Source organism: Triplophysa rosa, linkage group LG17 (assembly GCF_024868665.1).
Source record: "Triplophysa rosa linkage group LG17, Trosa_1v2, whole genome shotgun sequence".
NCBI lineage: Eukaryota > Metazoa > Chordata > Actinopteri > Cypriniformes > Nemacheilidae > Triplophysa > Triplophysa rosa.
Genome location: NC_079906.1, coordinates 15,521,991 through 15,534,301, shown reverse-complemented (window position 1 = coordinate 15,534,301; position 12,311 = coordinate 15,521,991). Strand labels below are relative to the sequence as shown.

The 12,311-nt window shown below is 38.2% G+C and overlaps 4 protein-coding genes across 5 annotated transcripts in view; 3 read left to right on the top strand and 1 right to left on the bottom strand.

The window, feature by feature from the left end:
* itpr3 (inositol 1,4,5-trisphosphate receptor, type 3) overlaps positions 1-1,264 on the top strand; it is a 30,530-nt gene extending 29,266 nt beyond the window's left edge. For both annotated transcript variants that reach the window (XM_057355831.1, XM_057355830.1), the window contains exon 58: positions 240-1,264. In XM_057355831.1, the coding sequence (XP_057211814.1) occupies positions 240-362 (123 nt within the window). In that variant the 3' untranslated portion in view covers positions 363-1,264. The remainder of the gene's footprint in view (positions 1-239) is intronic.
* A 53-nt stretch (positions 1,265-1,317) lies between these two features.
* Positions 1,318-6,713, top strand: alas2 (aminolevulinate, delta-, synthase 2). The gene is made up of 11 exons (XM_057355832.1): positions 1,318-1,444; positions 2,370-2,531; positions 2,727-2,897; positions 3,517-3,594; positions 3,689-3,911; positions 4,150-4,334; positions 4,586-4,765; positions 4,925-5,089; positions 5,176-5,444; positions 5,583-5,745; positions 5,892-6,713. Exons 2-11 carry the CDS (start codon positions 2,381-2,383, stop codon positions 6,056-6,058), a joined length of 1,752 nt encoding a protein of 583 aa, XP_057211815.1. The 5' UTR covers positions 1,318-1,444; positions 2,370-2,380; the 3' UTR covers positions 6,059-6,713.
* Positions 6,714-7,457: 744 nt separating this feature from the next.
* On the bottom strand, positions 7,458-9,226 carry LOC130568340 (chymotrypsin-C-like). Its single transcript, XM_057357126.1, has 7 exons — positions 9,187-9,226; positions 8,975-9,102; positions 8,746-8,843; positions 8,351-8,473; positions 8,117-8,253; positions 7,840-7,985; positions 7,458-7,625 (listed from the first exon to the last, which is right to left on the bottom strand). Exons 1-7 carry the CDS (start codon positions 9,224-9,226, stop codon positions 7,458-7,460), a joined length of 840 nt encoding a protein of 279 aa, XP_057213109.1.
* A 510-nt stretch (positions 9,227-9,736) lies between these two features.
* Positions 9,737-11,918, top strand: ela2 (elastase 2). The gene is made up of 8 exons (XM_057355833.1): positions 9,737-9,837; positions 10,043-10,131; positions 10,255-10,352; positions 10,505-10,627; positions 10,724-10,860; positions 10,955-11,100; positions 11,321-11,473; positions 11,807-11,918. Exons 1-8 carry the CDS (start codon positions 9,801-9,803, stop codon positions 11,822-11,824), a joined length of 801 nt encoding a protein of 266 aa, XP_057211816.1. The 5' UTR covers positions 9,737-9,800; the 3' UTR covers positions 11,825-11,918.
* Positions 11,919-12,311: the final 393 nt, after the last annotated feature.

The following is a 12,311-nucleotide window of genomic DNA, read 5'->3' as shown; positions in this document are numbered from 1 at the left end:
ATGTTACAGTGGCAATAATTTTCATTATTTGCACTAAAAAAGAAAGTCTATGATTTGCTGAAGATGTACAGAAAGTGAGCAACAAAATGTCGCTCGTTGCTTATGGTCGCATCACTTTTACTTGGAAGAGGAAGCTTTTACAGTGTTAGCCAGCATTGTTATGTACTGTAGACTATTTTGTGTACAATATGAGTATTCTCTTGAGCATTTTATTGAGTAAAGTGTTTTTTTTTGTTTAGATGACAGAGCAGAGGAAGAGAAGGCAAAGAATGGGTTTTGTGGATGTTCAGTCGGGCTCGAACGCTGGGATGCCGATCCCTCCTAGTGCTGCTGGGGGAAATCATCAGGTCTACAAGGCCTAACTCCCTCAACCTACAGTGCATAGACTTTATAGGAGTAATAATGTGACCCGGTTCTGCTGATGTACTTCTTAACTTAAAAATGTTTTAATATTTAAAGTCTGATTGGATTGACACGCCCACAGAAGCACTACTGACTTACCTAATGGTTTTAATGGTTTTATTCTTTTTAAGAGCAGCTTATTTGAGATGTTTAAATGTTTGCCTTTTTTTTTAAATGTGCCATTAAGTAAGGCAGATGAAGATGCACAAGCTGTATTTTTGCTTCACCAAAAACAAGCGATCTTGCGTCCTTCACCCTGTCTTGATATGAATGTAATGATATGTTGTGGTTGTGATAATAGGGTCTCCCTCATGTTAGGTCCATTTTTATGTCTTAACCACATATGCATGATAAACTAAGAAATACTACCATGTTTGTATAGCTGAATCAGGTTTGAAGATAGTTTATAACTGGCATGACGTATGGAAGTGTGTTTAACAGCTTTATTTTAACAGCCAAAGTGCCTAAAAGTGAATCTGTCGAAAGAATAACTGACTGCTCAGGAAAATAACACATTTTATCTGTTAAAGAAGCAGCAGTCTAGAGTGAGAAAAGCTCAGGTGCAGCGTGGTTTTAATAGACATAATGCATATATGTGTATATTTATATTTGGCTGGATTTTAATCATTTATTGTGTAACCAGGATTATACATTTAAGTTATACATCATGGAGCGTTTTAATGGCCACGAAAAGAATGCTGGAACATACTTGTATTTTGGCCTTTTATTCTTTATAACCAGTGCTTGTAATTATTCATCTGTAGCTAGTATTGTTGTCAGTTTAATAAATGTATGTATTACTTCTATTGTTTGAGTTGAACAAGGAGGTGTGCACAAAATAAAGGTTTGGCCATTTTACTTGTTTTTGCATTGGTGTTGTCGGTGCTGTTCTGGCCATTTACTTTCCTCACGTCAGCTCAGATCCTGGCCCCTCAGCTGTCACGCAGTATTTGGGTGGGAGCTGAATGAGGGTCTCAATTCTTTCACTGTTCGCATGAGCGTCGGTGCTGTTCAGAAGTTCGTCCTCAGTGCAGGTCAACAGGTAATGCCTATTTTTTCATAACATTTCATAACTCAGTTTTTAAACTTTCACCTTGTATTACATCCTTTTACGGGCTTATTTACAATAACGTTGTATAACAAATATGTAGGCCTATGTATAAAGTTAAAATAAACTTTTTTTTTCTAGAATAATAGTTCTGTGTATATCAGTGATATTTGTCGGATAAAAATATCTCCACAATTAGGGTCAGCTAGGCTATACTATTGGCAAGACAGTGCTTTTGTTTTGCAGAAAATGTTTATCTCATTGTTTATGTTGATGGGGGATATTGATACCCCAGAAATAATAAGTCACACGTTTTATCTCCTTGCATCACAACCTTTTCATAAATACTGTAGGAGTTTTGATGCTATTTCTTTTATATTTAAATAAAGAAACATTACTTTAATGTCACCAACATTTTGGTGAAACTTGTTCATTCTTGTAAATAATTAGCATTTAGTTAATTTGCAGTATCCTGGGTGAAATTCGTTTTAAATTACGTTTTCCCACAAATTTACAGCGCTTGTAATTTTATTTATTCTATTATTTTACATTAATTTTGTTGCGCAGTGTTGATATTTCTCAGTAAGCATAATCGAGTCTTTATCAGTAGGCATGGCGTACATTTCAAATAAGAGAGCAGAGAGCTGTGGTCAGCGCAAGTCTGCGCGCTCCTGATAAAGCGCGCTATCGGCCGCGCCCAGGTGACCGACGAGACGCGCCCAGCGCTCCACAGGGCTTCATCTCGAAGCAACTCGAAGTTTTATAGTAGCATCTTTTAAAGTGTCTTGAAAGGGCTGACAGGCAATAAATATGTAACAGAATTACTTAAAATTATGTAAACACTGCCTGTGTTACACTAAACATTTACATGCTTTTTAATGATTATATAAAGTATATATATCATTCTTTTTTTTTGCAGCTGTTGAAGTCATGTCTGCTTTTCTGCATCACTGCCCATTCCTGAAATCCACTCCTGGTCTTTCTTTAAGGAATGTGGCGGCATTCCTTTGCCAGGCTGACCGATGCCCCATCATTGTCCGCCAGATCTCTGTAAAAGCCACCCAATCAGTTGATGAAAACGGTAATGCTTTGGTGTACCTGCTTGCAATCACTACACACAATCATTAGTGTATCATCATGTCACTCTGAGTTGCACCAGATGAAGCTTGAATCACTATCAACATTTATAGTCATAAATCAATTTTATTGATTTAACAAAACTTAACAAGTTTTTATGTTTACACAGTTTTACTCAAAACACTTTTATTCTGTTCAGGTATGCTTCCTTATAAGGAGCCCAAGAGACAGCTGGCCACCACTGCCACTCAGGTAGCCATCAACATGTCCAAGAGCTGTCCCTTTGTTTCCTCCAAGATCGGATTGGTTAAGGCCAGTCCACAGGTGCAAGAGGATGTTCAAGCAATGCACCCCAATGAAGCCAATTCAGGTCAGTTTGTAGATTTGTGTACAGTCAAAAGTGTGAAAATTGTTATGTGCTGCAGTTTAAAAAAAAGACTGAACTCTGAAAAAGTGTAGTATATTACGTCCATCATAAAAATGGTCTTTTTACAGCTGGACATCAAATGAACATACTGTAGCTAGTGATTATGTCTTGCTTAAAAATCAGATATTATCCAGCTGACTGAATGATGTTATAAAGGCTGATTGCCATTATGTCTCATTTTGCCAGCACAGTGTAATTAGTTTGATGCTGAAGAGGCTCTTTTGTTCTGAGCGGTCTTTCATACAGGGTTTGGATTCATAATAACCCGCAGCTCGAAGAACATTCTCATCTCTGCCATTGCACAATTTAACTCCAATTTCAGAGACTCCATAGCATGTGAATACTAATCACATAATGACTCAATGACTGCTTATGGAACAAATGCAAGTCTTCACGCAATCATCATACAGGAATTTTAGCATTTGAAATTAACATCTTATTGGAAAATTATAGTTTCTCAGAACTTCTCATGTCTCAGAAGAACCTGATGTATTTGGTATATGTCCAAGTCATTTCAGAGAACTGTTTTAGTTTGATGACATATCTCCCCTCTGTTTTCTAGGCATGATGAGCTCACTGTTCAGTGGTTTACAAAGTTATCACTCCATTGGTCCTACACACCTTCTCCAGGACAACATTGGTAAGCTACAGTAGACCAAATTCTCTCTTCAAATTTTCTTTCATTATAGTTTGTTCATTCTGAATGAGACATGTCTATTCTTTAAATAATGCAGCCCAGCCCAGTTTCGACTATGATGACTTTTTTACCCAGAAGATTGTGGAGAAGAGAAGTGATCACACCTACCGTATCTTTAAGACGGTGAACCGCTTTGCAGAGGTTTACCCTTTTGCTGAGGACTACTCTGTCCCGGGACGTGGGAGCTCCCAGGTGTCTGTGTGGTGCAGTAATGATTACCTGGGCATGAGTCGACATCCCCGCGTTGTCAATGCAATACGGTCAGTACTTCAATATTATTAGTATCATACATGTAAATTGTATTTATACAGAAAAAAATTCACTACTGGGTACAACGAGGTACAGTACTGACTTAAATTATAAGCGTTTAATAAAACATTTGCTAAATATATACATTTTATGATGCTTACATTTATTAAAATTAAAAATAATTATTTCCTTTTTTGGAAAACTGCTCAACTAGCTACTAATAATGTGTTTTGCCAATGTTTTTTTTAGAGAGGCTTTGGAAAAGCATGGTGCAGGAGCCGGTGGCACCAGGAATATTTCTGGTACGAGTAACTATCACGTGGCCCTGGAGAGTGAGCTGGCCCGTCTTCACCAGAAAGATGGAGCGCTGGTCTTTTCTTCCTGCTTTGTGGCCAACGATTCTACCCTTTTTACTTTGGCTAAAATGCTTCCAGGTATCCAACAAAGTAGCCTTATGATCAAACAAAGAGATACATTTATTCAAATAAATAAAGCTGCCTAAAAACTAATGGTAAATACAGTAGGAGATGTACAGTTTTTTTATGTAATAGCAGCTACATGTACAATCCAAAATTGTCTTTGTGAGCATAGACATATTTTTGAAGTGTCTGGGATAAGCACTTAAAGGCATTGTCTCAATTACATGAGGGATTTACAACAAATCCTCAATGTCTTCTCTCTACAGGCTGTGAGATTTACTCAGACATGGGCAATCACGCCTCTATGATCCAGGGCATCAGGAACAGTGGGGCCAAGCGCTTTATTTTCCGACACAATGATGCCAATCACCTGGAGGAACTTCTTAGTCGTTCAGACCCACTTACACCTAAAATTGTGGCCTTTGAGACTGTGCATTCGATGGATGGTGAGTATGAAAAGGACATAACAGAACTCACTATAAGATTTGACGGTTGTGATGGATACATACATGATAACATAATTGTTGTGTAATATCCATTCCCAAATTGGTTCGACTGCTTGCAACAAACTGACTTAAAAGAATGAGTTACAATTTGTTTTCCAGGTGCAATTTGCCCACTAGAGGAGCTGTGTGACGTCGCACACAAATATGGAGCTTTGACGTTTGTGGATGAGGTTCACGCTGTCGGGCTCTATGGGGCGCATGGAGCAGGTGTTGGAGAGAGAGACAATGTCATGCACAAAATCGATATTGTCTCTGGAACTCTAGGTAAGATATGCCTGATTCTATCCATTAACAGTTTATTCATGCCACAAATCCCATTTATAATTTCTTGTTACATTATATATCTCCAGGTAAGGCATTTGGCTGTGTAGGTGGGTACATAGCCAGCACCGCCGCCCTGGTGGACTCTGTGCGCTCCTACGCCGCTGGGTTTATCTTCACTACCTCCTTGCCTCCCATGGTGCTGGCGGGGGCTTTGGAATCGGTGCGTGTGCTGAGTAGCCCAGAGGGTCAAGCTTTACGTAGAGCTCACCAAAGAAACGTCAAACACATGAGACAGCTGCTGCTGGATGCCGGCCTGCCCGTGATCAACTGTCCCAGCCATATCATTCCCATACGGGTCAGTGTTTGCAGATGACAGATCTTTAGATGCATTTTGTATGTTTGGTACTTGGAACAGCTTCTACCATTTCAACCTGAGCATTGTCTAAAACCAATTTGAACAGATTTTATTCGTCATTTTTATGTTTCATGTCAGGTTGGAAATGCAGCGAAAAGCTCAGAGGTGTGTGATATTCTGTTGGAGAATCACAATATCTACGTGCAAGCCATAAATTACCCAACAGTAGCTCGTGGAGAGGAGCTGTTGCGACTGGCCCCCTCTCCTTTCCATAACCCCATTATGATGAACTACTTTGCTGGTGAGAGATCCAGCAACATTTAGATTTCTATTAAGCTAAATCATTTTTTTATGTAAGCAATGATTTTCACATATTTAGAATGTAGATCATACTGGTTTCCATTGTTTTTTATATATAATTTTCTATGGGTATTTTATGTTGAACAGAGAAACTGTTGGAGGTCTGGCAGGAGGTGGGACTACCACTGAACGGGCCAGCGATGGCTTCTTGTACCTTCTGTGATCGCCCTCTCCACTTTGACCTCATGAGTGAGTGGGAGAAGTCCTACTTTGGAAACATGGAGCCAAGATACATCACTGTGGCAGCACAGTGAGTCAACCAGTCAGCACACCAAGATGGCGAAGATCTGTTTCATCATACACTTTAACATGATCAATAATTTTTGTCTTGGTAGCTAAAATGAATGTAGAGGGTGCTTAAAAATGTCCAATTATTTTATGCACTGTTTGTGGCAACTTGAAGTGTTTGTGTATACAGTAGCTTGCTGACTGTTATTAAGGATGCAATGAGAATTTATATGTTTGTTTAATATGTATCGCTAAAATGACAATAGGGCGAAATTCCACAATAGATGTGTGTCCCTTCTGCATGACAACAAACCTGCACATGGGCACTTTTTGGTAATACATTTTTTATCACATTTTTGGACATTATTTCTTCCCCCTTAAGATATTGTATTTGCACATAAATTAGCATGTTTACTAACAGCTTACACAAAAACAATGCCACTATATCCTCTTTGTGCTTTGGACCACTTTATTATCCTGAATTTGTATTTATGAATTTAGAAATTCAATAAACATTCTCTAATAAGTCTAATAAATTGCCACAGATTATCAGTTGATTTCAAGTACTAGAAAAAGCAAGAATAAGCGACTATGTTAATGTATTTATTCACATCTGGCGAAAATGGCTGAAAGACATGTAGGAAACATTTATGTCACAAAAACTGCAATAAATAACTTTTGCCTCTCTGTCGCCATCTCTGTTTGAAACATAAAACTGCAGGTTACTCACTAATCCATTAAAAGTTACTGCATATTTTTAGGATCGTTCAAATCACATAATGTCAAACTTAAAATTTCCTGTAAAATCCACACCTGAAACCTCAATTTATAAATCAATTTTGTAAGCTTTCTATGGTGAATCGGAGAAACATTTTAAATATAAGTTTAATGTAGTTACTCAGTAAGATTTTTGTTACTTTTTAACCAAGAATGTTGTGGATCTTGGCTTTAAAAAACAAACAAATCTATAAAATCTATCAACTTTATCACATCAAAGTTTAATCTGAAACCTAAAACTGAAACCCATTTATTAGCACACGGCTACCCGTCAGATGGTGTGAGAAACATTTCTGTGGCCAAGCTGAGCCAAAAGATTCTGTTCACATCGCTTACTGAGTAACCTTCTGTTATAACAGCAAACAGTTAAACATGGTCAGTGTTGAAATAAGAATTAAGATAAATATAACAAACAACATTGTGTTAATAAACAGTGAATCATACAGTCCTCAGCATATTATAGTGCAAATAAGTATACGCAACTCAAAATTGAATTATTTTTATTTTTATTGAAACGGATGATACAAAACCTCTCTGTGTGCTCTTTAATAGGTGGCCATGTTCTGTAAGAGATTAGAAAGGAAAAAGAGGTTTTCATTCATTATGACAAACATGATCCAGAAGACATAAGTCTTGAGTTGTATGCAGTTACAAAACACTTGCCTTGCTGATCCAATCGGTGTAGGCGCTCACACGAGTGAAGACGGTGGGCTTCTTGGCCAAGTTGCAGCTAAGTCCAGAGCCAAAGCTCACAATACCATGAACCTCCCAAGCTCCATCATTGCCCTTACAGTTCAGAGGGCCACCGGAGTCACCCTGTGTCATGTGAAATTCAAAAAGGTTTTCATACAGTAAGACATTTTAATGGAATTTAAACACTGATGTTTTAAAGTACTCTTTTACTATTTAATCTGTGTTCATTTCAGTTTACATCAGTAAACATCATCCCCTTAAGCCACTTTCTTCACAATTTGCATTCTCTACAGTAAATCACTGATGTTTAGTATTAAAATCATTGTTATCTCCTTACATTACATCCAGATACAACACCATCTCCACCAGCGCAGACCATGTCTTTTGTAACCTGAGAGCCCCACCAATCGGACCTGGAGCAAGTTTGATGATCCACCACAGGCAGGAGAGCTTGCTGCAGGATATCAGCAATGGGACCGTTGGCTGGTTGGAAATGGACAAAGTGGATGAGACAGGTTAATGTGAAACAGAGTATTATAACTGCCAGTTTTAACGTAACAGTAAATGAGAATGACACCATCTGGTGGCACCCTCACCACATGCATTATACTTACTGTAGAGGCGTCCCCAGCCGGTGACATAGCAGGATGCTCCATTGGCCAAAATATCCCCATCAGCAGGAACACAAGCAGGTGTGATGGTGTCACTTGGTGTGACGGGTTTCTCCAGTTTGATCAGGGCGATGTCATTGCTGCGTTACAGAAACAACAATAAAGATAAGCATATTTATTATAATCTTTGGCATTTTCTATGATGTGCCTTAGCAAGAAGTCTCGTGGCCCCCCTACCGGATGAAGAAGGAATTCCATTTCTCATGTACAATGATCTTGGCAGGGGCGATGGCGACTGAATCAGGCTCCTCCTCCTTCAGGTTTTGTTTGCCCAGATACACTCTGTAAGTTCTGCTGTTGCTGTAGAACCACAAGCAGAAAACAAAGCTGTAACCCTCAACTTCATACTGACCCCAAATACCAGTAGTGTAAACAGGAAACAAGGACCATATGGGGGTTAAAAAACACAAGAGTGATACTAATAAAAAGAAGTTAGAATAAAAAAACTCTTGTGTACTCTTATGGCACCTTTTGTTAGTTATCCCAAGCATTTAGGGCTGTTTTCATCATTAGGCTATTCTTTAGACTTTTTAGAGAAAACAAGATAATGTGGCTCACAGAGTGAGATTTACCTGATGCAGTGAGCAGCAGTCAGAACCCACTCATTAGAAATGAGGGTTCCTCCACAGGTGTGGTACCAGTTACCACCACTGGTGTACTGGAGGGAGATCTGTGAAATAAAATGACAACGATCAATTCTTTTTATTAGGTTATTAACATAATTTGGTGTAGTTAATGCAGCAGACATGTTAATACAGCAGACATGTATTGTTAGAATAAAACAATAAAATGTGAATGTACCTGCCAGGGCCAGCTATGTGGACGTGCATCCACACCCCCTACTACCCTTGACAGAATAGGAGGGAAGGTGGGCAGTCCGCACCCGTAAGCTGAGGAAAAAATAACATATGTGATCCATGAGCCAGTTAAAACAGTATAAACGTAGAATAATTGTTTGTTTTTTAATTAGCTTTTTACAAAATTATGCTATAATTTTTGATAAGGCTTCTTACCTCCAACAACCAGAATAGCCAGAACCACAAACTTCATCATGTTTGTACCTCCAGCTTTTGCCCAGTCTAGTCGGATTTATATACTGACCAATTCACTTTCAAGTCAATAAGCAATTGTTTGGAATAGATGTCCTTGACGCTTTTGGAAAAACAAATAGGATGGCCCCCATGCAGGTGGCCCTCTGGGTTTAACGTGACCTTGACCATTTGTTTCATTACAAATATAAATCTAATCAATGTAACATTTTAAAATCACTGATTAATCACTTGATTGTTTTATCACTTCTATGTTGTGCACATATACTTTAAATCAAACAACTAAAAAACTCTAAAAGAAAAAATCTTCATAAAAAGACCAAATCCAAAAGACACTGTAAACTTGTTTTTAAATCTTCTGGTACACACACATAATACTGTACGCAGCACTATTCATATCAGGATGTCATCTGTGCATTTCACACACATTATATTTTAAGATAACAGATATTTTGGGACGTTTATCAGCAAGGTTAACTGATACTGGGACTGCTGCAGATGCATTGCTGAATATGCTGTAACCAGTCACTTACAGTATATAAATGTAAAGTGTTTGCCTGTAGTGGCTATCAGACATCATGAAACTTGTGATCTTGGCTTTACTCATTGCTGGAGGTAAGATGATTTGTTTCTAGATGCGAATGGGAAAAAAAAAAAAAATTTGTACTTGAAATGTATTGAATAACCCTTTAATAAATAAATGTTTTTATAATATGCTTTTTAAATTGACATTTAAAATATGTATTTTGTAAAGCCTTTATGCGCAACAATTAACAAATATACAAGTATTTATCCATGCTTATGTTACCTCCTGAAACAGCCTACGGCTGTGGGCAGCCCACCTATGACCCTATCCTCTCAAGGGTCGTGGGCGGAACTGATGCTAGACCACACAGTTGGCCATGGCAGGTACTGTGAATGCAACAGTTTACTAATATCATCTAAAAATGCTCTGTTATCATTTGACAAGTTCCTTAGCATTCATGTAATTAACTGGTATAAATAAATATGTTTTGTTTATACCTTCATCAGGTATCTCTCCAGTACCAGAGTGGCTCTAGCTTCTACCACACCTGTGGTGGTACCCTGATCGCCAAAGATTGGGTCCTGACCGCTGCTCACTGCATTGGGTACGTATTTCGTTCTCTCGCTGTCACAATTAGTGCTTCATTTGTCTTACTGTCGGAACAAAAGTGTGGCCATAATTGTTCACAGGTCATACAAGTTAAAGTGGATTAAACTGATAGACTAAAAACAAGTCCGTTGTGCTTTTTCCGAGCAGAAGCCGTACTTACAGAGTATACCTGGGAAAGCAAAACCTGGCAGCCAGCAACGAGGCTGGCTCCATTGCCATTTCTCCTGCTAAGATTATAGTGCATGAGAACTGGGACTCCTACAATATCCGGTTGGCATTCATCTTATTTTTTCTATAGCCACCCCAAGCGTAATATAGATGAATTTAAGTGTAATCTGAGATTGATGTATTTGTGTGTGCTCCCAGCAATGACATCGCCCTGATCAAGCTGCAGAATCCAGTTCAGTTCTCTAACTCCATTTCACCTGCCTGCCTGCCTGTGTCTGGCGATATCCTGCCCAACAACTTCCCCTGCTATGTCACTGGCTGGGGACGTCTCTGGAGTAAGAGCTTTTGGATTTTCAAAACCTTGAATCCTTACAAACTTTCTGTTTGTGAGCATATTGCTCATAAAGACACTATTGTCTTTCCCTCCAGCCAATGGCCCTATTGCTGATATCCTGCAGCATGCTCCTCTCCCTGTGGTGGACTATGCTACCTGCAGCAGGTCTGACTGGTGGGGCAACCTGGTGACCAACCTCATGGTGTGCGCTGGTGGAGATGGTGTTGTGTCAAGTTGCAATGTGGGTTTAAGACACTTTTGTTATTTTTCATGCCTGTTTTACCTTCTAAATATTTTCCAAATGTGTCTTAATGCAGCACAAATGTATCAGTTATATGCATAGACTGCCAAGTGTTTTCCCTATCATGGTCTTTTAATTATGCCTTTTTATTTTAAAAGTTGTGTTTTGTTATTTTTGTTGCATGTTAAGTAACTGAGTGTGGTATTATTCACTGGTGCAGGGTGATTCTGGTGGCCCTCTGAACTGCCAGAGACGTGATGGTACTTGGGATGTTCAGGGTATTGTAAGCTTTGGCTCCAGCTTAGGCTGCAACTATCCCAAGAAGCCCTCTGTCTTCACCCGTGTTTCTGGCTACATTTCTTGGATCAACAAAGTAAGTGGGAGTGAACTTCACAGCCTATTACTCTAAACCATGTTGTTTTAGATATATAAATTTGATCTGGACATAGAACTCTCTATATCTTTATCTTATGTTTATTGTATTGTATTTCTTAATTTTTTATACCCATAGGCCCTTATTTAAATCATTGTGTACTGTATTCTATTGTGTTATGGTCTCTGTGTACTGTTGTTGCTGTTTCTGTGTTCTGGATGCTCCTGTCACCAAAACAAATTCCTTGTATGTGCAAACATACTTGGCAATAAAGCTCTTTCTGATTCTGATTCTGATTCTGATATGAAGATTTAAATCTTGTCCCTTTTGCAGGTGATGACCACTTACTAAATTGTGGAAAGGCTGGTTACTTCAAAATCATCATCATCATCATGGATAACTGTGTAAATCAACAAATCAACCAATAAAAAAGCATTATTTTCCCATCTTGTTTTGTCTGTTCTAATTATCAGTAGCATAATATACATATTAAGACATTTAATAAATTAAGATTGCAATGGATTGTATTGTAGATTAATGTGCTTCTTTATAGACGTCAAAATAAGGCAATTATAAGATCAATTCATTATTTAAGAATAAGTGTAGTAATATGAAATAAGAAAAAATAAAATGTAGACATAGATTTAAAATTATTATTTAAAATTCCAGAATAAGAAATGTCATGCCAAATTGACTGTCAAGTGGTTTTATGTCATATAATCTCCCACGTCGGTTAACAACCATCCATGTCCTCAATAAAAAATATTTTTGTTCATCCCCTTGCCTTGACAAAAAAGTCAAGTAGACGAATTTTTTTTAAATAAATGTAAAATATATA

Excerpts from the sequence above, each read along its gene's own strand:
- ela2 (XM_057355833.1), top strand. The coding sequence starts at position 9,801 with ATGAAACTTGTGATCTTGGCTTTACTCATTGCTGGAG. Across the intron at positions 9,838-10,042 it reads GGCTTTACTCATTGCTGGAG|CCTACGGCTGTGGGCAGCCC; the intron begins GTAAGATGATTT and ends CTCCTGAAACAG. Across the intron at positions 10,132-10,254 it reads CACACAGTTGGCCATGGCAG|GTATCTCTCCAGTACCAGAG; the intron begins GTACTGTGAATG and ends TACCTTCATCAG.
- alas2 (XM_057355832.1), top strand. The coding sequence starts at position 2,381 with ATGTCTGCTTTTCTGCATCACTGCCCATTCCTGAAATCCACTCCTGGT. Across the intron at positions 5,445-5,582 it reads GCCATATCATTCCCATACGG|GTTGGAAATGCAGCGAAAAG; the intron begins GTCAGTGTTTGC and ends GTTTCATGTCAG. Across the intron at positions 5,746-5,891 it reads TATGATGAACTACTTTGCTG|AGAAACTGTTGGAGGTCTGG; the intron begins GTGAGAGATCCA and ends TATGTTGAACAG.
- LOC130568340 (XM_057357126.1), bottom strand. The coding sequence starts at position 9,226 with ATGATGAAGTTTGTGGTTCTGGCTATTCTGGTTGTTGGAG. Across the intron at positions 8,474-8,745 it reads ACTGCTGCTCACTGCATCAG|CAACAGCAGAACTTACAGAG; the intron begins GTAAATCTCACT and ends GTGGTTCTACAG. Across the intron at positions 7,626-7,839 it reads GTGTTGTATCTGGATGTAAT|GGTGACTCCGGTGGCCCTCT; the intron begins GTAAGGAGATAA and ends CACATGACACAG.